Source organism: Argiope bruennichi, chromosome 7, assembly GCF_947563725.1.
Source record: "Argiope bruennichi chromosome 7, qqArgBrue1.1, whole genome shotgun sequence".
In the NCBI taxonomy this organism is placed as follows: Eukaryota; Metazoa; Arthropoda; class Arachnida; order Araneae; family Araneidae; genus Argiope; species Argiope bruennichi.
This window is the reverse complement of record NC_079157.1, coordinates 85,815,528-85,840,190: the sequence shown is the minus strand read 5'-3', so window position 1 is coordinate 85,840,190 and position 24,663 is coordinate 85,815,528. Positions and strand designations below refer to the sequence as shown.

Genomic DNA, 24,663 nt, shown 5'->3' with positions numbered 1-24,663 from the left:
TACAGCATTATTTGCGAATGATTCTGAAGGATTTTTTGTAACAGAAATTTCATCTGAAAATTTTTCTATTTTTGATACAGCATTATTTGCGAATGATTCTGAAGGATTTTTTGTAACAGAAATTTCATCTGAAAATTTTTCTATTTTTGATACAGCATTATTTGCGAATGATTCTGAAGGATTTTTTGTAACAGAAATTTCATCTGAAAATTTTTCTATTTTTGATACAGCATTATTTGCGAATGATTCTGAAGGATTTTTTGTAACAGAAATTTCATCTGAAAATTTTTCTATTTTTGATACAGCATTATTTGCGAATGATTCTGAAGGATTTTTTGTAACAGAAATTTCATCTGAAAATTTTTCTATTTTTGATACAGCATTATTTGCGAATGATTCTGAAGGATTTTTTGTAACAGAAATTTCATCTGAAAATTTTTCTATTTTTGATACAGCATTATTTGCGAATGATTCTGAAGGATTTTTTGTAACAGAAATTTCATCTGAAAATTTTTCTATTTTTGATACAGCATTATTTGCGAATGATTCTGAAGGATTTTTTGTAACAGAAATTTCATCTGAAAATTTTTCTATTTTTGATACAGCATTATTTGCGAATGATTCTGAAGGATTTTTTGTAACAGAAATTTCATCTGAAAATTTTTCTATTTTTGATACAGCATTATTTGCGAATGATTCTGAAGGATTTTTTGTAACAGAAATTTCATCTGAAAATTTTTCTATTTTTGATACAGCATTATTTGCGAATGATTCTGAAGGATTTTTTGTAACAGAAATTTCATCTGAAATTTTTTCTATTTTTGTTACAGCATTATTTGCGAATGATTCTGAAGGATTTTTTGTAACAGAAATTTCATCTGAAAATTTTTCTATTTTTGATACAGCATTATTTGCGAATGGTTCTGAAGGATTTTTTGTAACAGAAATTTCATCTGAAAATTTTTCTATTTTTGATACAGCATTATTTGCGAATGATTCTGAAGGATTTTTTGTAACAGAAATTTCATCTGAAAATTTTTCTATTTTTGATACAGCATTATTTGCGAATGATTCTGAAGGATTTTTTGTAACAGAAATTTCATCTGAAAATTTTTCTATTTTTGATACAACATTATTTGCGAATGGTTCTGAAAGATTTTTTGTAACAGAAATTTCATCTGAAAATTTTTCTATTTTTGATACAGCATTATTTGCGAATGGTTCTGAAGGATTTTTTGTAACAGAAATTTCATCTGAAATTTTTTCTATTTTTGATACAGCATTATTTGCGAATGATTCTGAAGGATTTTTTGTAACAGAAATTTCATCTGAAAAAAACTCATCTAGTCGTTTTGGCATTTTTTTGTTATTATTGCATTTCATTTCTTTTCTTTTTTTTGAGTTTTCAGCAGAAAATGTTTCTATTTTTGATACAGCATTATTTGCGAATGATTCTGAAGGATTTTCTGTAACAGAAATTTCATCTGAAAAATTCTCATCTAGCCGTTTTGAATTTTTTATCTTATTACTGAATTTCATTTCTTTTCTTTTTTTTACCTTTTCTTCAAATATGTCTTTTATTTTCGATACAGCATTATCTGCGAATGATTCTGAAGGATTTTTTGTAACAGAAATTTCATCTGAAATTTTTTCTATTTTTGATACAGCATTATTTGCGAATGATTCTGAAGGATTTTTTGAAACAGAAATTTCATCTGAAAAAGTCTCTTTTAGTCGTTTTAAAATTTCTTTCTTATAACTGTATATGGTTTCTTTTTGTTTTTTTGAGTCTTCTATAGATAATTTATCTATTTTTGATACAGCATTATTTGCGAATGATTCTGAAGGATTTTTTGTAACAGAAATATTATCTGAAAAAATCTCATCTAGTCGTTTTGGCATTTTTTTGTTATTGCTATTTCTGTAAATTTTATCATTCTTAAACAAGCGTCCGATGCTAGGCAAACTAGATGCCCTCTTTACTGTTTGATTGTTCTGGTCAAATTCTACCACTTTTTCTTCATCCGTTAGATCAATGACAGGAATACATGATGAACTTTTATCATCTAAATCCATTCTATTGATATTAGCAGTGTCCACAGAAACACTGAATACTGTCCCCTTGTTATCTAGTGCTTCATACATGACGATGTAAAGATCTTGAAGGTTAATGACTGGTGGAACCACACTAAAATTCAAAATATCATTGTTTAAATCATTGCGTTCAAGCCACCTGTCAGATGTAATATCTCTTGTCCAAGTCACAAAGTGATTAATAGTTGAATATCGGCGTTTTTCTAATTTTATCAAGCCAGATAGCTCATATTTACGACCATTTAATTCAAAATCAAATGATCCGAGATTTCCTTCTCCAGCTCCATTTTCAAAATGAAAAATTAAACACTGAGGTAAGGTTTCATATTTGATTTGCACTTCTTGGTCCAGAGTTTCACAAAAAGGACACTTACACAGAAACACAGGAGAACTTGGGTTGAATGCCTTAACTTTCGACAATGTGATAACTGTTTTCTTGCTTTTCTTGAGTCGACTTAATACACACTTTGTACATTGATTAATACAAAAAAAATCCACAAGGAACAAATTTCTTATTTGTTTATTCTCCTTAATCAAATTCAGAAGACAACAAAATGCTGAATCTGGCTGTCCTTTCTTACACTTCAGGATTGGTTCCAAATATTCAAAAACAGTTGTCTGGATTTTTTGGAGTATGTCTTTTGATTTAAGCAGTCTTTCTTCGATAGCATTTTCATTTGAATAATCATTATAAACAGAAATAGCACTTTCATAGCCTTTTACAATGTGAGCAATTTGGGAAACATTTTCATTAACAAAATGATGCAGCGTCTTGTTGTGAGCTAACAATGACATTGCTGAATTGAGCCAGCAAAGATTGAAATTATTTTCCCACATTAAATAATTTTTGCTCAACGATTTATCTTCTTTTGAACTCCATTCACTATTACTTTCATTAGACACCCTCTTTACTGTTTGATTGCTCTGGTCAAATTCTGGGCCATTTTCTTCCTCCGTAAGATCAATGACAGGAATACATGATGTGCCTTTCGGCAAGTCTAACTGCTCACTAGCTTTTTCCTTGGTGAATATTTCAGTTTCTTCAATGAAATTATTCTTTTTCTTTAATACAGGACAGTTTTCAGTTTCTGGAATATCATCTCTATCTTTAATATGCCTTTTCAACTTATTAATAATATCAGATAATCTTTTATCTTCTTTAGGTATTAAACCAGCCATTTATGAGATTGGTGTACCTCCTAAGCTTGATTGAGAAGATACTTTCATTTGATATTTCCATTCAGGGTGTAATAATAAATATGGCTATTTCTAGAGAAAAAGAAAAGAAAAGAAAAAAAAAAAGACATTTATTTCAAAAAAATAAAAAACAAAACAGATTTATCTCAATCATTTTTTGCTATCAAATTTACTACTGATTTAAAAATTAACAAAAAAAAAAAAAATGGTATGAAACATCAATTTGATGGCAGAGTGTTCAGGATAATATCTAAATAAAAATGGCAAAAAAAATGTAAAGAAACAATATTATTTACTAAATTAAGCATATATAAGAAGGACCATGGGAATGATGATAATGATGCTGTGTTCGTGTAACCACGGAAAGGGGGTGCAGTAGCTTCTGAGGGTAAAGATCCCTGAGTACCCGAGGGCAGAAGTCTGACTTCTAGTTCTAGCTCATATGAAGATGACACTCACACACACTCGCTTGCACAACCCCTTTTCACAGGGGAGCTCTTTCATACACCGCACAGATAGAACACAGGGAAAGAACAAACAAGCCCGAACCAGGATGCCCAGGACCATGGAAATGAAAAATAAATATCAATTTCTTTTAATTTTGATTATTATTTTTTTAAATTTAATAATTCATGAAATTATCTTGACACAAGCGTTAAAGTTGGGGTGGGGGTAATTTTGTGCCTTAAAAAGTGCTATATTTGAGTATGTAACGAATATATTATGTATGAGAAACGTATATATTGAGTATGTATGAGAAATGTATTCTAATTTTTCACACAATTACAGAAATTTCGGCATGCTCATTAGCTGCATTTCGGGAATCTTAAGGGAAATGAACAACTGTCTCACAAATCGAAACTGGACTGATCTATACAGAAAGAAGGGGGAGAGAGTAGAAAAGATGCGAGTTTCCGCATTACAGAATCACGAATGGTATTGTTTCTCCTTTGGAAGCGGTGGTTACGAAATTTCATTCTGGCAATCTTAAGAGATCGGCATTTTTAGATGAAAAAAAATAATAACTAAGGAATTTAAAATTCTCTGTTTTCATGAAAATTTTAAATTTTCCCACTATTTTCCAGTTTTTTTTAATCTATTTTTAAACTCCCTGTGTTTTTTTTGGGGGTTTTCTAGGTTTTACCGGTTGCGTGGCAACCTTATTAGTGAATTGCATCGATTGGATTAGAGAGTGGTTATATTTAGTGTGAGAAAGGGAAGAAACATTGTGCAATTTTTTTGTGTTCAAAGAAAATTCTTTTTTCTGTATTATTCTCAAATTTTCTATTCCAATCATCTTTTATAAAAACTCTACCACCCATAAATTAACCCACATGCAGTTATCGATGGCATCTGACATATTTATTTCACAGATTATGACATATAGTGGATTATAGAGCGGATATTTACACTAGGATAAAATGAACTCATACTGGGCAGTTATTTCGTACCCAAAGAAATCTCAAAGATTTTAATTTCAAATTTTATTTTCCTATCGTTTGCTGAGAAAATTTAATAATAATATCTAATAACAGATTTAAGAATAACAAAAAATTTAATAATAGTAAAAAATGTAGAATAATAAGTAAATTTGAAAATAGATTTCTAATACGGTACATTCCTGAGTATACGGTTCACGACTATCCGGCCTAGTTTTCTTTAAATGTAATTGAGGGAAGCAAGGAATTGCATTGGCAACATTGCCAAGGCATTGGAAGCCAGAGTCTCCTACTAGTTAAAATGCAGAAGCAGTCATCTATTAAAAACTTTTCAAAACCAAAAAAAAAAAAAAAAAAAAAGAAGGAAAAAAAAAACCCTGTAAGTGTCGACTCTTATCTTAAGATTACCTTTTCATTTCTGTGTAACCCCATTTATGAGTGAAAAATAAAATCATTTTCAGCCAGTTTTCTTAAGTATTAGGCCTACGATTTGAGTTAATTTTTTGATTATATTTCCTGCATTTAAGTTGGGGATTACGGAATTTGTGTTAAAATGTGAACAGTTTATATCCTTTAACTTACTTTTTCTATAATAAATTCTTAAAAAGTACAGTGCAGTAAATAAGCATATATAAATTATGAGTACAGAGCTTTCTATTTTAATTTGACACATTACCGGCGACTGCTTCTATGATTCACCGAGTTGCAATTGCATTCACTTTGGGATAAATGGAGGACTTAGTACTCAATAAGAAGTGAAAAAATACGTATTAAAACAGTGAGTTTTGGATAAAAACTCTGTCTCCTGGTATTGGTAGGTAAAGAAAGAAATTCATAGAACTCCGATCTATCCGGCATTTTTGATATCCGGTCAGTCCTTCCGCCACATTAGGCCGGATACTCGGGAGTGTATTGTAATATAACTAGATTTAATAGATACAATATGACTAGATTTAATAGATACAATATAACTAGATTTAATAGATACAATATAACTAGATTTAATAGAGACAATATAACTAGATTTAATAGATACAATATAACTAGATTTAATAGAGACAATATAACTAGATTTAATAGAGACAATATAACTAGATTTAATAGATACAATATAACTAGATTTAATAGATACAATATAACTAGATTTAATAGAGACAATATAACTAGATTTAATAGATACAATATAACCAGATTTAATAGATACAATGTAACTAGATTTAATAGATACAATATAACTAGATTTAATAGATACATTATAACTAGATTTAATAGATACAATATAACTAGATTTAATAGATACAATATAACTCGATTTAATAGATACAATATAACTCGATTTAATAGATACAATATAACTAGATTTAATAGATACAATATAACTAGATTTAATAGATACAATATAACTAGATTTAATAGAGACAATATAACTAGATTTAATAGATACAATATAACTAGATTTAATAGAGACAATATAACTAGATTTAATAGATACAATATAACTAGATTTAATAGATACAATATAACTAGATTTAATAGATACAATATAACTAGATTTAATAGATACAATGTAACTAGATTTAATAGATACAATATAACTAGATTTAATAGATACAATATAACTAGATTTAATAGATACAATATAACTAGATTTAATAGATACAATATAACTAGATTTAATAGATACAATATAACTAGATTTAATAAACCATGGAATAATCTGCGCGATCATTTTGTACAACCCTGTATTACTAATTATAGCAAGTTATAGAAGCATGAGCCAACAGCACAAATCTAAATGACAGACTAAAAAGGTTATCAGTCAAAAGATGACTAAAATGCATGTCTTCTAGTATATATAATAGTATACATATTAACTAGTATATTTTCGTAGTATACAGGTTTGTCAAGAAATAAGTTACCCCCTTCAGAAGGCTCTAAAATGTGTTCTATTGATCCAAATGAGATAAAATTTGAACAACATTTTATTGAGATGATGCGCTTTACATTTATTAAATAAAAAAATTAGTGCAAAAATTCACTTTAATACACATAATACACATTGTAATACACATAAAACCATTTAATATGGTTTATAATTGTTAAATAAAGTAAAATTAAAATTGATCAATATGTCCTCCTTCATTTTCAACAATATGGTTTAATCAGAGAACCACATTTTCTATAAATGACCGGAGTGAATCTGCCGGAATATTAAGAACATGGCGCCGAATGTTGTCCTTCAGATCTGGTAGAGATGATGGACTTTGACGGTAGATATTGTTCTTCAAATAACCCCACAACTAAAAGTCGCAAGGGGTAATATCAGGAGAGCGAGGAGGCCATGCTATTGGGAGATGACGGCTGATGACTCGTGCTTCTGTGAAGTACTGCATTAACACTCGCTTTACACGACGATTAATATGAGGTGGTGCATCATCCAGCATGAAAATGATGTTTTGAGGGCATCCACGCTGTAGAAGATTTGAAATTACAAATCCCTCAGCATATCATGGTACCGTTGCCCTATGACAGAACAGGTTTGGATTTCATTTGAAGTTATTTTTTCAAAGTATACAGCCAAAATTTTAAAAGTAGCTGTAAAACCACACCACACTGTCACTTTTTCAGGATGCAAAGGCTGTTCTTGGATAACGTGAGGGTCTTCTTCTGCCCGGAGACATTGGACCTTTTCGTATCTGCTTCATACGACGAAATTCCTTTAGAGCTGCAACGGAGTTTTGTTGGTTCAGGTAGAACAATTTCCCCACTACCGTTTTTTCTTGCAACATAGGCATGACGAACCGAAAATAAACTAATGTTCGCTTTCTTTTTATCCAAAGAAAAATGGTAATAGACATGCGCTGTAACGCAAATTATGTTTCACATTTTCAATACATGCAAATAAATGCCATTTGTATTACAACGCCATCTAATGGTGAATTTTTGTACAATTTTTTTTTTAATTAATTAATGTAAAGCGCATCATGAGAAAAATCTGTAATTCAAATTTTATCTTATTTGGACTACTAGAAGGCATTTTAGAGGCCTCTGAAGTGGGTAACTTATTTTTTGCTAACCCTGTATATGATGTGTGATGGATTGCATCGTGAATGTGACGAAAAAAAGTCACTCTATGTAGTTATAGAGAACCCAAAAGAAGCTTAAAGTTCTCTTCTATATTATTTTCATTTATTGCTTACAAGGAAGTTATAATCTATAAGTAAAAAGCGAGATAAATGGCCGATAATATGCTAAATAGTGTATAACATATTGTGTATTACCATTGTGATGGAACTGTAATTAGATGTTGCCAATGTGACAAAAAAAGTCAAAGTAGTTTTATTATACAAATATATATATTGCGTGTGTGTGCGTGTATGCATGTATAAGCATGTTAGTCCTAAAAACTTAGCTTTAAAAACTTACTTTTCTTGGTGCATTTTGAAGTTTCCAATACTTTAATATCTTCTACTATAAATAGTATGTGATCTTGTTTTCAAATTCGTACCAAAAAGGAGGGGGCTAGAAAGAAATCAATATAAAATAAAATTTATTGATCAATTCATTATTAAATATTAAAAGCATTGAAACAGTGCATTTTCATCAATCTTAATGAATATAAAAAATTGATTGTATGATCCACTAAACAGCTTTATAGAAATTAGCTAAACTTTAACAATATGAGACAAGAGAAAGAATTCTGTCAACTGTTCAAAAGTGAATTAAATATTTAATTAATTGCAGATTAATAGAGACTTTACCTTTCTCCCTCAGTAACCTGAAAGCAAATGATCTTTTAACAATTTTTATATCTATCTGAAATGCAAACATTTATATTTTTAATTACACCAATTTTAATTCTGTACAGTTTCCACAATTTTTTTTAAATCGATAAATAATTGAATGGATGCACACAAATATTCTTTAACACTTTAGATACATCTGTTTCAATTTAAAAAAATGGATTGGAAATTTTTTTAATTGATTTTAAAATAAGAACTTAATAAAAAAAATTTTTAAGCAGACGATTAAATTTGTATCTGGAAAGACTACTGATATTGTTTATCTTCACGATTTTATTGAAGGAAAATTAATTATTTAAATAATCCTTTGCATTAAGAACATTAGACATGAAAAGAAGCACTTTAAAATCTAGCAACGCTGGATATACCAACTGACAATAAGAAAATATACAAAATTTCATAATTTTAGCACAACAAAAGAAGTGAGAAGAAAATTCATCTTTTCAAACCTAAAACAAATCAAGTAAAATAAAACTGTAAAAATATAAAATAAAGCAAAAAAAAAAAAAAAAAATCATGCAGCACAAAAATTGTTCTTAATCTGTTACACTAAGATTTAAAAATCTGCATAACCTAAGCAGAAATCAAGATCTAAAAGTGATAAACATTTTAAATGCCAAAAAAAGAAAATATTGGGAAATCACAAGGGCTCTTAATAAACATAGGAACATTCTCACTAACGCCCTCTTTATGCAATGTTTTGAACTACTTAGAGGATTACCAGGTATTCTTCACGTTTACCACCTTATAAAGTATTGCTTATAAATTAAACGTAGAAAACGGCGTTTGAATTTTTTTTGACACTTAGCACGATTTGCTACTTCTAGTTTTCAATTGCATCCATTTATAATTCACCTGACCATTTAGTTTGGTAGTGAAGTAAGTTGGAGAATATAAAGAAAAGTAGAATTTTCTTAAAGATTTCTCTCAAAATTGCATTGTGATGATAAAATGTTTAAAACTGATGACGTTTCCAAGGTACATAAACTTTCGTATAAAATAAAAATTACCGAAATCCGTCCAATGATTGCGGTGGGGTGGGATCCTTGTCAATGTTTATTGTACAGAATAGTACTGAAATAGACTATTATGGATTTCTCTCGAAATCAGATTGTAAAGAGATGTTTAAATTTAATGACGTCTATAGGGTTCATAATCTTTGGTATAAAATAAGTTATAGAAATCGGTGCAGTGATTTAGGGTGGGGGAGTTTGTCAAACTTTTTTTCCTGTACAGAAATTTTTGAGGTTTTTCTCGAAAACAGCCAAAAGTGTATGTGGGAGGGGGGGGGGAGAAGGAGAGGTCATTAGAGGAGAGAAATTTTATATTTTTGCGTTAATTAATTCATATTCAAAAAACTAAATAGCTTCCACTTTTAGTCAAAAAATGTACAATTAACATTGAATGCTGATATAAATTAAGTGGATGCACAACTCAATTTTTAAAAATATATATAATATTAACGAGATATTTTAAAATTTTTATCTTAAATGCCAAATTTTTACACTCCTTAAAATTAAATACTTCCCGAACTTTTTTAAAAATTTATACTAGACACAGGATATTGAAAGTAATTTTAAATTGAAATTCCTGTCAAATACCCTTAAATGCAATGCGATTGTAAAAAAAAAAAATACTTAACTGGATATATGAGACGAGGAAAAAAAATCGCAGCTAGCTTTGACAGCAAGCAACGCATACTCAAAGAATTCTTTTTCGTAGTAGTGGATTGATCACATGATTAGTCAAAATAGAAGTACTTATCAGGAAAAAGCTTTTAACATTTTTGATAATGCAGAAAAGTATCAAAATGCACTGCAACAAGTAATCTTGAAAAGAATTTTCTTTTTAATGCCACTGATTATTTATTGTTTATCAAACCTATATTTTAAATTGAAACTGTTTATTATCATTGAGTTATTATCAACGGCCAATCGTTAGGCGAGTAGAAATAAATGCTTCGTCATTCGTTAAGAATACAGTTGTGGGTAGTTTTTTACATATTGTGACTAACATAGATTTTTTTAAAGATGATTTCACGAAATGAATCGCTTTTGAAGGAATATTTTTGTAGAACAAATACAAAAGTAATAAAAATCAAGTTAATGGGAAAATTAAATTAAATCAAGCAAAAAAGAATCCAGTCTGAAGACTTTTTCAAGGGTCACCCTCAGGCAGAGATTCAAGAAAAAGATTTTTTCTGTGAAGGATTACAGACTAGATAGTCTAATAATAATTCTTCGTGACCCGAAAATCCCCTGAAATTAGGCTAAAGAGATATACCCTTTTAACAGAAAGGAAAATACAAAACAATAAATTAGAAGAATACATCCACTAATAAGCAAAATACAATAAAAAAATAACAAAAATACCATATAATAACACTCAAATCAGTAATGCAAACAAAAAGGAAAGCATATACCAGCAGCAGGCAAAGAAATTTTAAGCTATCGATTGTGATTCCCGCTTTTAACACCTATAAGCTAACTCATTTGAGGTAAAAAACTATTGTAGGGTCCCAGCGCCATCTATTGAGTGATATAATTTGCAAGGAAAGTCATACCCAAATCATACCTTGTCTAATCAAAAAGTTGACATTACAGTAGTTTCTGGGAAATTCATTATGAATTAAATTTTTAATGAGGTTATTTGATGCTTCAATATAGGAATTTTTATTATTACATACCCTTTTGATCCTTTTGAATTGTGAGAAAATTAGATTTTTGAAAATTTTAGAGTTTAGATTGGAATGATAATTACAAAGTTTTGTTATTTTAAAGTTGATTTCATCCCTTTTATCGTAGATACCGTTTAGTTGCGATTCGGAAACTATTTCGTATCGTTTTCGTTTTCGTTTCGTTTTCAAAATATTTCTTACTTTAGATTGGTTATTTTGTAGAACAAATGATACATAAAAAAGAACAAAAAATGAGTTTTTCAAATTTTTTTGACCAAAAACATAAAAAGAATTCTTACTTTAATACATTATTCTGGCATTCCGTTTGAATGCAAACGAACTGAAATTTGACCTTGAAGGTTTTTTTTTTTTTTTTTTTTTTATCATTTCGAAAGCTCAGATTTGGATGGAAATCTCAGAGTCAGACAGGATTTATTTATGAGAACATTTTTCTGATTTTTATTTCATTTTTTCATTACCTGCTTTTAGTAATAATTTTTTGAAACACGGTTGTTTATTTCCATTTTATTCATATATTCAGTTTCCATGCTAATATATCTGGACATCATCTCAATATTATATTTACTACATAAATTTAATACTATATTAGTGTATCTATAAAAAATACAATATATCCGCTGAATTTATTATGATAAAAGGAAAGTAAAAAAAAAAAAAAAAGAAAGAAGTGTTTAAAGCCCTTAAAGTTAGTAGAAGAAGTTAAAAAGCCCTTAATTCATTAATCTGATTCTAAATTTGATGGTACTCAAAATCAACTTAGATTTTTAGATACAGATACACATAGATTTATCAGTTCATAAAGTGAATCCGTGACATATTAACGAAATATATTTTGTTAAGAATTATTATATTCTATTACGCACTGTGAAATTTATAAATAACAGTAAGTAACACACTATGTTAGTTTTTTTTAAATTTTACATATAATTCAGTTTGTATATCAACGCGGTATTTATAATTAATGAATATGTATAATTTAAAGTGTGCATTTTATTATAATTTAAAATTTGAATTAAATTTATGCATTTAATCTAAGTAGTTTAATTTCACTTCATTAATGATTTTTTGGGCACAGCCCACCTCTTGGCGTCTTTTTTTAATTCTCGCCAAACGAGTGGCGATAACGTCGGGAATGTGGCAACGTAGACGGATTTTTTTTATATTTTTTTTTTAATTTATTTATTTTATATTATTTTTATTTTATTTATTTTTTATTCTTATTTTTATTTATTTTTTATTTTATTTTATTATTATTTATTTATTATTTTGTTTTTTTAATATATAATCAATCTAGAAGGATTTTTTATTTTATTTTTAGTATATTTATTTTATTTATTTTTATTTATTTATTTATTTTTTATTTATTTATTATTTTATTATTTATTTATTATATTTATTATTATTTCTGGCCTTCAAGTACCATTTTTTAATTGAAAAATAACAATAATAACAAATATTCAATTAGTATTCAATTTGGCGAGATTTCAAATAAGTCGCCAAGAGGTGGGCTCATCTAAGATTTTACCTATTTTTTTACATATTAATTTTTTCTTCTGCGATTAAAGCGTAAAAGAATGGATTCTGTAAGAGCAAATCGAAATAATCAAGTGCTCAATAATTTCAGCAACGCAGTAATTCAGTAAATTGATTTTTATAAATTTTTATCTCATTTCATTGTAGAGCAATTCCATATAATTATTTAGGCGTGTTAAAATAAAAGTATATATAATTTTTTTTAACCTTATTGCTGATTAATATATTTTGAAAATTCAAATAAGGATCTCATTTATTCAACCTTTATCAAGTAGGTATTTTTAATAAATATTTTTCTGATTTTGTCGTTAATGAAATGTGTGGGGGGAAAAAGGTAGCAGCTGCAATGTAAATCTATCTTTATGCTTTATCATAAATAAAGTTAATACATAAAGATTATTAATATATCAAAAAATTGATTGATCTCATGATTTTGATTGAATCCTTACATTGTAGATCTCGAAACCAAGAAAAACATTTTTTAATTATATCAGTCTATATGCATGTGAACAAGGTAGTTTAAAACTGCTGCAAGCAAAACTAATAAATTTTGGTGTTCACTCACAATAAAAAAAATTAATTTTAAAAAAATTAATTAATCCATTGAATGAAAAGACGATGAAATAAAAACGCAACAACCAAAATGAACGAAAATCATTATATTTTTTATTGTCAAAAATGCAGGTATGTATGTAATTTTATATCCTGTCTATCCTCAAATAGGGTATTTTTTGATAAGTTTATTCCTGTGTATTTGAATTCAATAATTTTAAAAAATAAAGCCAAAATAGATTTTAAGAAATCGGCATGTTGTTTGTTCACCAGAATTCTAGATGCTATTGTGGTGAAAGCTTATAAGCCAGTTAATAGCTACGCTACCCGAGCAATTGCTTTTGTATCGTGGTCATGTTACTGGACTGCAAACCACAAGGTCCCTAGTTCTATCCTCGCTCATCCCAATTCGCAACATTGGCGTCCTCGGATGATGACCTTCATCTTTCGTACAGCTGCTGTGGCGGCATCTACCCGCAACCAAATTCGTCAGACTCACTTGACGCAGCAACAGCATCAGTAACCACTCACCCACTACGCTCGCCACAACTCAAATGGGTACAGGCGCATAAGGCTCAACAGCTAATACATCACCTCTCAACAGCCATATCGTTCGTCTCACCTCCGACTCACTGGAGGGAGAGTCTGTTGTGAAAGCTTATAAGCCAGTTAACAGCTACGCTACCCGAGCAATTGCTTTCCTATCGTAGTCATGTTACTGGACTGCGAACCACAAGGTTCCAGGTTCTATCCTCGCTCTATTCAATTTCCCACACTATCAAGTATTGGACCAATTCTCAAGATTGGCTGATTGATTTTTTTGATTATACGTGAATATGTTATATGTAAATGGAGACTGTAGTGTATATGGTAACATTATAACTAAATGTACAAAATGTAATATGCTAGAATTTTCCAATGAGTTCTTTCTTCTTATATTTCAGACAAGTGCCAAATTTTGGAAGAAAATGGCTGCAAAAAAGACATAACGCTCTAAAATGCATATTTGATTCGTTTCATTATAAGATGACAAATCTGAATAAATATACGTAAACTCAATAACTCAAATCCACAATGATTTAAATCGATGAAATTGAATTTGTGATCTTACGACTGTAATCTGAATCTAACGACTGTTCGCCAAGACCATGGAAACAATTGTAGCCTTATCTACACTGCAAATTTTTACGCAGGGGAATGGAGATAGCACCTTTATTTGAGAACCTGCGAGATACAGGAGACTACCCCCCCCCCCGTGGTTTTAATAAGAGGCTTTAGTCATTAAACAAATAGAGTTTCAATCATTCTAAATATAGAAATACAGAATCTTTAAGATATGGAGGAAAAAACACCATACAAATAGAGATGCTTTAAGATGTGGAAAAAAAAAAAATACCCCAGAGAAAAATTGTTTTGTCTAAGCTAAATGCAGGCTAACGTCATTAATCATTTCTTGTAGCCAACAGGCCAGCGTATCTTTAGATTGTTAAACACAGCAAACTATTACTATTATTTTATTAGATTTAGCTTGCGTAACATACGTTAAAAATATACCAAATGCTTAGAGAATAGCACAATGTTTCCGAAATCCGAATTAGATGTGATTTAGCTTGTGTTTTGATTAGGTAAAATCCTACATGGGCCCACCTCTTGGCGAAATCTCGCCAAGTTGACTACTAATCGAATATTTGTTATTATTATTATTTTTCAATTAAAAAACGATACATAAAGGCCAGAAATAATAATAAATATAATAAAAAATATAAAAAATAAATTAAAAAAAATAAAAATAAGTAAATAAATAAATAAATAAAATAAATATAATAAAAAATAAAATAAAATAAATAAAAAATAAAAATCCGTCTAGGTTGATTATTTATTAATAAAATAAAATAAACAAATAATAATAAAATAAAGTAATAAATAAATAAATTAATTAAAAATAAATTTAAAAAATCCGTCTAGGTTGCTAGATTGGCGACGTTATCGCCACTCGTTTGGCGAGAATTCAAAAAGACGCCAAGAGATGGGCTGTACTAGGATCCACCCTTTGATTCTAGTTCGTATAGTAATTCTTGAGTAAATATTCTGTTAAAGATTTCCCCATAAGTACGGAACAGGGAAATAGACTGAGAAAAAGCAGGTTCTGACAAATACTTTTCCTTCTTTGGTTTTGGCGTTACTCTTGCAAGCTTCCGGTACTTCGAAAATATTCCCTGTTGAAGACAGTTGTTGGAGATAAACAAAAACCAGGCGGATTCCGCATAAAATAACTAACTTATGATATATTGATCTTATCCTGACTGCACCATGAATTAAGTCAATGAGATTCAGGGGATTTATTTGGATCTATGCCATCTTTTACTGTTCTTATTCCATGATAGTAGCTAGGCGAAGATTTAAGTTCGAAATAAACTGCATGGCTAGAAGTTTGCTCTGAATCCTTGGAAAGTGATATTTCGGAGAGTATGTCTATATTTTCGCTGAATGTTTGGGCTAACTCCTTGATATATATATAAATTATATATATTTGTGTGTGTGTAAAATTATTTTGTTTACAGCAGAAGGCAGGTTTGAAGACATAGACGAGACGTGGTACTTTTAATTTCGTTTTATTCTCTCTTTAATATATATCTCGGGAAAGCAATTTATTTACACGCAGCACAAAAGCAGAAATAAGAAAAAAGGGAAGAAGGGCCGAAACACATTATCACTAGTATTATATAACATAGGATTTCCAGTTAATGATATGTTTAACGGAGCGCCTAGCCCCTAGGGTTGAGGCTTAATCTCCGGTAGATGACATACTTTAAAAGAGCCTGGCTTTCAATAATTAGCGTGATCATCTTTGTAAAAAAGTCCGATGAACTGGATAAAAGATTAACAAGCGATAAGGAGTGAGGTGCTTGACGAAGCTAAGGTTTCTAATGACTGTCAGGATAGGAAAAAAGGTGCAACATGGATTGGGAAAACGCTGCCGAGCAATTTAATAAGGATATTAAAAAATTAAGATATAACATAGGATATCCGGCCACGCGCCGATGGAATATATATGATGACCTTTGACAAGGGCAAAGAAAGTATCACTTTCATTTGATACATAGTATACTGATGACGCATTAGTTTTACAGAGGAATGAATTAAACGGAAGTGGAATTGGATCACCAAATAAGAGAATATTTTTAAAATGAAGTTACTATGGGCTAAATTAAGATAAAATCTTGAAAAATAATTTCGTTTAAATTAAGAGTTTAAAATATCATTTCATATATATATATATATATATATATATATATATATATATATATATATATATATATATATATATATATATATATATATATATATATATATATATATATATATATATATATATATATATATATATATATATATATATATATATTCTAACTCTATTTGATTACTTTTTTAGGATTTTCATCTCACCTCCCATTGAAAAGCAATTTTCAAAGATAAAAAAAGAAGAAATATAGCATTCAGTTACATTCAAATCGATTGTTATTACATTTAAACACTATATTAAAAATATCATAATCAAGTTAAAACCGATATATGCAATAAGCAGGTAATTCAGCATTAAGACGAAATTAGATAATCATTTAATATCAGACAGCATTATAATATAAAGGCCATACATGCAACAAAGTATGTATGGACTTTTTCCATCCAAAAAAGCAAAACTTTTGAAGCTTGCATTAGTATTTTTTAAAAGAAATGTTCAAATTCAAATATGTGTAAAAATTATTAATAGGTATTAATGCTACACTTACTTTTTTTAGATTCAAAAAATTCTTTCAAAAAATATTTTTAAATATCTTCTAATATTAGTTCCTCATCTTCAAACTATAGAAAGGTTGAACGCATTAATAAGTCTTTAGCAATGAGACTAAACGCAAAGTAAATTCTTAGTCCACTAAACTTCCATGGACAAAATTACTGGAATAAGTTATGAATGAATAATCCCTCATTCAATAACTAAATATCCTCCAATAAACTTGTAATTTGGCATTATTTGGCATTTTGCCATATGATTCTCCTGTAGGTCAAAATAACTAGTATTATGGATCTGTTAATGCCTTGTAATGTTATGGATCTGTCTTGTAATTTGACTCTTCAAAGAACTATAGTGTTTCATAACAGAGTTAAAATAAGCTGTGATACTGAGATAAGGTTTTATCTTGGCGATCCTGTAATGCATGAAGAATTTAATTATCTTAATATAAGCAAATTTATTTTTCCGAGCAGCGTAAGAAAAAATAAAGAAGTATACTGAAATATCTTAAGGAATTAATAAGCCAAATTCTTTGACAAAACAACCCATCCAAACTGTATTTGCTTCTAATTTAGATGTTTTCATCCCTACTCAAATTTTTTTTTATCATGAATAGACAATAATATCCGGAAAAAAAAAATTAAAAAGAATAAAATTAAAGATCTATATAACTAAACAAACTAAAGATTATAAACTGAAGATCGAATCCATTTAACATCAATTCGTATTTGTTCTTATCTTTATCTGATTCCTGCTATCTCATGTATTATTCTTTGGTGTTGGCCAAAGGAAAAAAAAGATGAATGACAAGACGTGTGTGCTTGGGGAGAATGCATGGGACAAAATACAGCTTCCATATCCCCTTTCCCCAAACTTGTGGGCAATTTTTGTTCTTTGAAATATGTATAAAAATAATGACACTTTTGTCATTGGTGTTAAACCAAGAGATATAACTGATACCAAATATTTGTACCTGCTTTTTTTTGCTTATATGTTTTGATAAAAAACTATTTTATTGTTAAATATATCATTTCTTATTTCTATTCCGTTTGTTTTTGCAACTATTAAGAATTTTTCTGTTTTCAAGTTACAAACTGTAAGAAATTTTTACAAGTTACGAATTGTGAAAGTTTTTCGTAAGCCTAAAACTTGTTCCGAGTTAAGAATTGTAACAAAAAAAATTATTAACAATTTTAATCTCACGTGGTTGCATTTTCATTTCAACTGAGTACTAAAAATAAGAACCTCTTGTAAAATAATAATTCATTTTGTCATACAATTAATATTATTTTTTTAAAAATCAGAGTATTTCACAATAATCCGTTTATATTGTTATTTTTTCCCATGTTATTTACACTATTAGATGTGAATATTTTAGCATTTTTAATTATTTTATTGTCTGAAAATGTTTCAAATTATGATAAAAAAAAAACAAATTAATTTTTTTTAAATTACTGAATCATATTTACTAAGCTATAAATCTTTGTATAATTTTATGATAGCCAGACACAAGGTGTCATACGAGGCTTGAAGAGAAAGTAAATTGTTATAACATTTAATTAATCTATGTTCTAAAAGTAATAACCTACTCATTAAAGCCCTGGCTTCACTTCACTTGACTAGGATTCGCGAGATTTGATTTTCCTACAATCGGGTTCAACATTTGTGACCTAAAACAAGCTTTTTGAATCCATCGTTTAGTATTTGAGCATGTATTGACAAAGACAGTTCATCCCTTAGTTAAGATATAAAGCTAATAAAAATTAACTGAATGCATCAGTCTTTTTTCAGCATACTATTGCACAGAATCGAACCAACCAAAGAGTTTCTAAAGGTAGAAATACATAGTATATTTATAAAGATTGATACGAGATGATACGTAAAATTGATACGAGATGGCGCTATATGATATTGTCAGGATAAGAGCAGACAGAAAAAAGTTATAACATTTAGTTACAATTTTTTTTGTGTGTGTGTTTGGATAAAATCACGTTTTTTCAGGTAAGACACCTATACAGATAAACTTAAAAAATCAAACATTATCTAAATACAAAATTTGATCCAAATCGTTAAAGCCGCTTCCGAGATGTACGATATATATACTATATAAATTCTAATTTCAATTTAATTAATTTCCAAGATTTTATCTTAATTTAGCCCATAGTAACTTCATTCTAACAATATTTTCTTATTTCGTGATCCAATTCTACTTTCGGTTTAATTAATTCCTTTGTAAAAATAATGAGCCATCAATACTACGTATCAAATGATAGTGATACTTCCGCTGCCCTTGTCAAAGGTCAAAACATGTATTCCATCGGCTCGTGGCCGGAAATCCTATGTTATATAAGACAAGTGATCATTTGTTTTGCGCTCTTCTTTACTTCTGCTTTTGTGCCGCACTGCGTCTGCTTGTAAATAAAATGCTTTCACGAAATGGATATTAAAACGAAATTAAAAATATAACACGAATCTTCAACGTCTTCGAACCTGCATTCTGCTTCAATCAAAATATCAAAATAATGTTATATATATATGTGTGTGTGTGTGTGTGTGTGTGTGTGTGTGTGTGTGTGTGTGTGTGTGGTGTGTGTAATGATATTTTAATGATATTTTTAAATATAAATTAAATCCTAATTAATTTTCAAAGATTTATCTAAATTCAGCCCATATTAAATTCATTCTAAAATGTTCTTTTATTTCCTGATCCAATTTCACCTTTTTATTTAATTAATGCAACAGAACCTCTGTAATAAAGCTTAAATCAGCTGTTCTCACACTCCGAGTGGAGGGATAAAAATCTGTCAACCTAAACAAATTCTTTTAAAAGATACCTAAATTCTCCCTGCCTTAATCGACACGTGTAAAGAAATCCCTCTCAGAATCTCACAGTATATAATCATCGGGAGAAATATTTCTGTCCTTTTTCGCACTTTTTTCTTTCTGCTGTTGTGTTGATAAGTAGACGCACCTTGTCGCTTCTTGCTTTTACATAAATTATTCCTTCCGGGATGGAATAAAGCGATATACATATATATATATATATATATATATATATATATATATATATATATATATATATATATATATATATATATATATATATACATGCGTGTTGCTCGTTTAGGATTTGATTTTATCTAATGCAGAGCTCAGTTGTAAAATTCCTGACGTTAATCATGTATTTGCATACTGTATGAATGCTTATTATTTCTTTGAAAATTCTCTACACCGCCGGGTTTTAAATGTTGTATTCAGAACTCAATGTTCGTACATTGGCATGAGGGTAAATTTCAAAAATAAAAATACCAAAATGTCAGTTTTTGTGTCATTTGCAAAACGCTATCGGAAAGTAAAAATTTCCATTTCTACAACAAATTTTTCGTTGTCAAGTCTATGTTGCAACTGTCGATCAATGAAAATGAACATCATATATGATTAACAAATTACTTCGAAATCGTGATGATTGGATGATGCATGTTTACAAATGAGAGTTTTTCGGTACTGAATAAAATTGTATTTGTGAAATAAGTTTTTTCTTCTAAATTTGTGATTAATTCCTCAAAATTTAAAAATAAACAAGTCTTTACAAATTTTATAGATGGGAAATGTGAAACTTCGTGTGCGTAGAGGTGCATGTAAAATGAAACATTTTACTAATTGATACTTTTACACCATAATAATCAAAGAAAAAGTTAGTTTTTTAAAAATCTTTTTACTATGAAGCTCCACAGAAGCCAAAGTGGTTTCTTACATTTGCCTACCTTATTTAAGGAAAATTTGGAAATATATAACTTAATACATTGTTTTAAGAAATAAAAGCTTGATACGATTTTTTAGAACATCTTATGTTTACACACGCGGGCGCGCGCGCACACACACACATATACAAAGAATTAAAATGAATTGATTAGTTTATATTATTCCTTGGATAATTAAAGCATTTTTCAGCAACAAATATCTTTTTTACTTTAATAATTGATTAGTCCATGCTATGTTACTGAATTGTGGTAATTATATCTTAGTAAATGCTCTGAAAAAAGATATAAAAAGTAGTGACTTGTTCTTTGTATTTGTTTGGAATGTTATACCTTTACTCCTATATAGGGTATTGATGCCATTTTCCATGAATTATCTTTTTCAGTCAGTTTTGAGTGATTCATTAAAGGAAATATATACACTAGTGTTTTGCAAATAGTTAAAAAAAAAAAAAATAAGAACTTTGTTTCGTAATAAAAAAAAACTTTTTTGAAAGGAAAGTTTACAAGAACAAAAAACAAATAAAACACAAAGCAAAAGTTTTAAATATAATTTATTTTTAAATACAAAAATAGCAAAATAAATAAAAAATAAAAACAAATTCACAAGTAATTTAAAATATAAATTTTTAGAAATAAAAAAAAAAATTCTTTAAAGTTTCTCCAACTTAGAATTTCACACGAAACGAAAACAACAACAACCCACAATGCATAATTGTTTAACATTTTTTTTTTGAAATCGAGCATTTTTTTAAAACATTCTAGGAAAATCCAGCATGAAACTGGTAAAAAGAACATTTTATGACATTTGCCTAAAATCACACACTTATGAAAGATGATAATTGAACACGTATATAATATTTTTCTCAACTTTTGTTACCAAATTACCAGAGATAAAGCCGTTTGAGGCAAACTGCAGGTATCTCTCACTCTCTTTTTTAATAAATCAATACTTAAGAAAGCGATAACTTTTAATTTATAGTATATCATGAATCAGTTGAATTTAAAATCTCCGTCATTTGCAATTTTAAAACATAACTTATAATTTTTGTAGCTTTAATATGATTTCGTTAAGCCTGGTTGGTAGGGCGTTGGATTCGCGTTCCTTGGGTTGTGAGTTCGAACCCTGCCGGCCGAAGACTCCCCGCGTGTGTGGTGGCTGGTATAAATCTGTCGTGGTCACAAAGTCCTACATGTCGAGAGTAATACCACTGGGGTACTGGATCAGGGGTGATCATTCTTTGATCCAGGTCTAAATTACGATCTGTGGTTGAGTGAATGAAATGCATGAATGAAGTCCGCCCCTTAAAAAGGGTTGTGAAGTGTGTGTAGCTGAGTCGTTCTCTTGGCCTTAGATGGCGTTACTGAAAAAACAAGAGACGTGCCCTTAGCATAATCCACAATGACTTCTTAAAGTCAGTGGGCTTGTTTGTCTAAGATAAGTGCCATTAGAAACAACAACAAGATTTCCTAATCGGACATAATATATCTTATTGCTAAATTTCTGAGATTTATGCAATATATCGATTTCTCATATACCCGAATCGACCGGTTCCCTTACAGTTAAAACAGCCGAAATTCTTCTGTTCAGTATGTTCCATATAGAAAAATATTAAAAATATAGGCCTAATTTATATATTTAGCATTATTAACTGTCCTAAGATTTTTATTGTGCCATATATTTAACAAATATAGATTAAATGATGATTTAAGCAAGATAACCTTAAGATATCGTAACTGAAAGCATTTTAATGCTCAGTTTTGAAAGTAACTGCCATTTTCAATTTAGAATAAACTAATGATTAGTTTTAAAAATAATAATTAAGTTTGTGATTTTAACTATTTTTAATAAAAAAAAAAACTTTTTATATTTTTACTAAATTTTACACAATTTGAATCAAAAAATTAATTTCAAAATGAATTTTTACGAATGTGCTTATAATATTTCTACTATCATCTATAAATATTTACTTGAACTATTGCCAAAAAATAAAAAAATAAATCATCAAGAATAAAATTATAAAAAAATATATAAATGGGGAAATTTTTATTCAATTTATCGAATAGTATTTTTGTAATAATATTATTATTATTCTCTTTTTATATTTCATTAAATATTATTCTCTTTTTATAATTCAATCTTTTATATTTATGAAAGAATTTTTCACGGTAGAAGATATTTCATATATTTTTCTATGATTTTTTGTACAGCGCCTGAAACCATGTCAACAAATTTTTTTACAAGAAAGATTGTTTTCTTTTTCTATCCTGTTAGTTTCCCACGTTCTTTCAAAATTATATTTTCCACTTTAATAATGACTTCTTTAACTGTTCTCCGATTGTAAGAAAAAAGTTTAAGCAATTAATTCCGAGTTAATTTTTGTATGAACTATAAAAAAATAATAAGTTTTTCTCTACTCCGCTGCCTCTTGGAGATAAAAAAAATATTTTGGGTTTATGAAAAAAAGATTACACACTTATAGTTTGAAAAAGAAAAGAAAAACTATTTATTAAAATATCTCTATTAAGTCAGCAGCGTTTTATTTATTAACTACCAGCCGCCTTTGGCGACCAGCCGGTTCGCCAATCTTAATGCTCGTTAAAATATTAATAATTAACTATTTTATGTAATTCCTACTTTAATAGCTTCTTCATTAAAATATTTTAAAACTTCAAATTTCAATTCACTCAGAATATTATAAAGGCCTTCAGTCATAACGTAATCCGTATCTCTCCAATTTTCTGCTAGCTCCCGTTGAATTTATGCATTAAATTAAAGTGGAAATGATTAATCTGCAATTAATATAATAATATTTTTTACTGAAACAAAGCATTTTTTTTAATAATATGATTACTGATAATAGAGTCACTGAGCGTTTAAATTTTATGGGCACTAAAGAATATCTTTCTTAATTTATGTAATATCTCAAGGATTTGTCAACAAAATTTTTTCAAATTCATCTTCAGCAGGTATATTAATTAACAATGTTTAATTTTAAATGCATCAAAAACTCAGAAAATAAACAGAATCGTTTAAAATAATCGGTCGAAAATAGGTTAAACAAATTACTTAAAAAACGATGAACGTAAACTAACATAAATACAATTTAATTACAAAAGCGTACAACTGACCTAAAAATAATTTAAATCATTCCGTTGAAATGTAAACAATCAGAATACAATGCGCATGCTTGAATTTTCAACGCCAGTTGGGGTAACGCTATGTAGATTAGAAATTTTTAATTTCCTTTAATCTGTTTTATTTTAATTCAAAAGTACTTCAGAATGAATCTGAAAGATCGATTCATTAACAACGTTTAATTTTAAATGCATCAAACATTAAGAAAATAAACTGAATCGTTTGAAATAATCGGCCGAAAAATGTTAAACCTAGCCTCATTGGTGTTGGAAAAAAAAATCTTACTCATTTGGCCGTGGGGAAAATGAAAGGAGTTTTTTGGTGGGAAAGTTAGTTTTTAATTAATAATTAAAATTCTAATTAAAATTTCAAAAAAAGTGATCCCAGGTGCACATTTCCGACCTCCAAGGAATACACGTACCAAATTTGGTAGCTGTAGGTCAAATGGTCTTTTCTGTAGAGCGCCAACACACACACTTTGAACTTTATATAAGTATAGATTTAAATATTATACTATCGATTCTATTATTTAAATAATGCAGATATCAAATGACTGACACTGTCTATCAAGACTTTAACTAAGCAAAAAAATTATGCTTTGCTTCATAATGAAAACCTTATTTCCAACTTTAAAAATTATTATGTAACTGTTGAAAT

At 28.7% G+C, this 24,663-nt stretch overlaps 1 protein-coding gene across 1 annotated transcript in view; it reads right to left on the bottom strand.

The window, feature by feature from the left end:
- LOC129975465 (SUMO-specific isopeptidase USPL1-like) overlaps positions 1-24,663 on the bottom strand; it is an 83,903-nt gene that overhangs the window by 2,103 nt on the left and 57,137 nt on the right. Inside the window, exons 4-5 of the mRNA XM_056088526.1 lie at positions 8,157-8,252; positions 1,279-3,363 (exon numbers count right to left, since the gene is read on the bottom strand). Of these exons, the coding sequence (XP_055944501.1) occupies positions 1,279-3,273 (1,995 nt within the window). The 5' untranslated portion in view covers positions 3,274-3,363; positions 8,157-8,252. The remainder of the gene's footprint in view (positions 1-1,278; positions 3,364-8,156; positions 8,253-24,663) is intronic.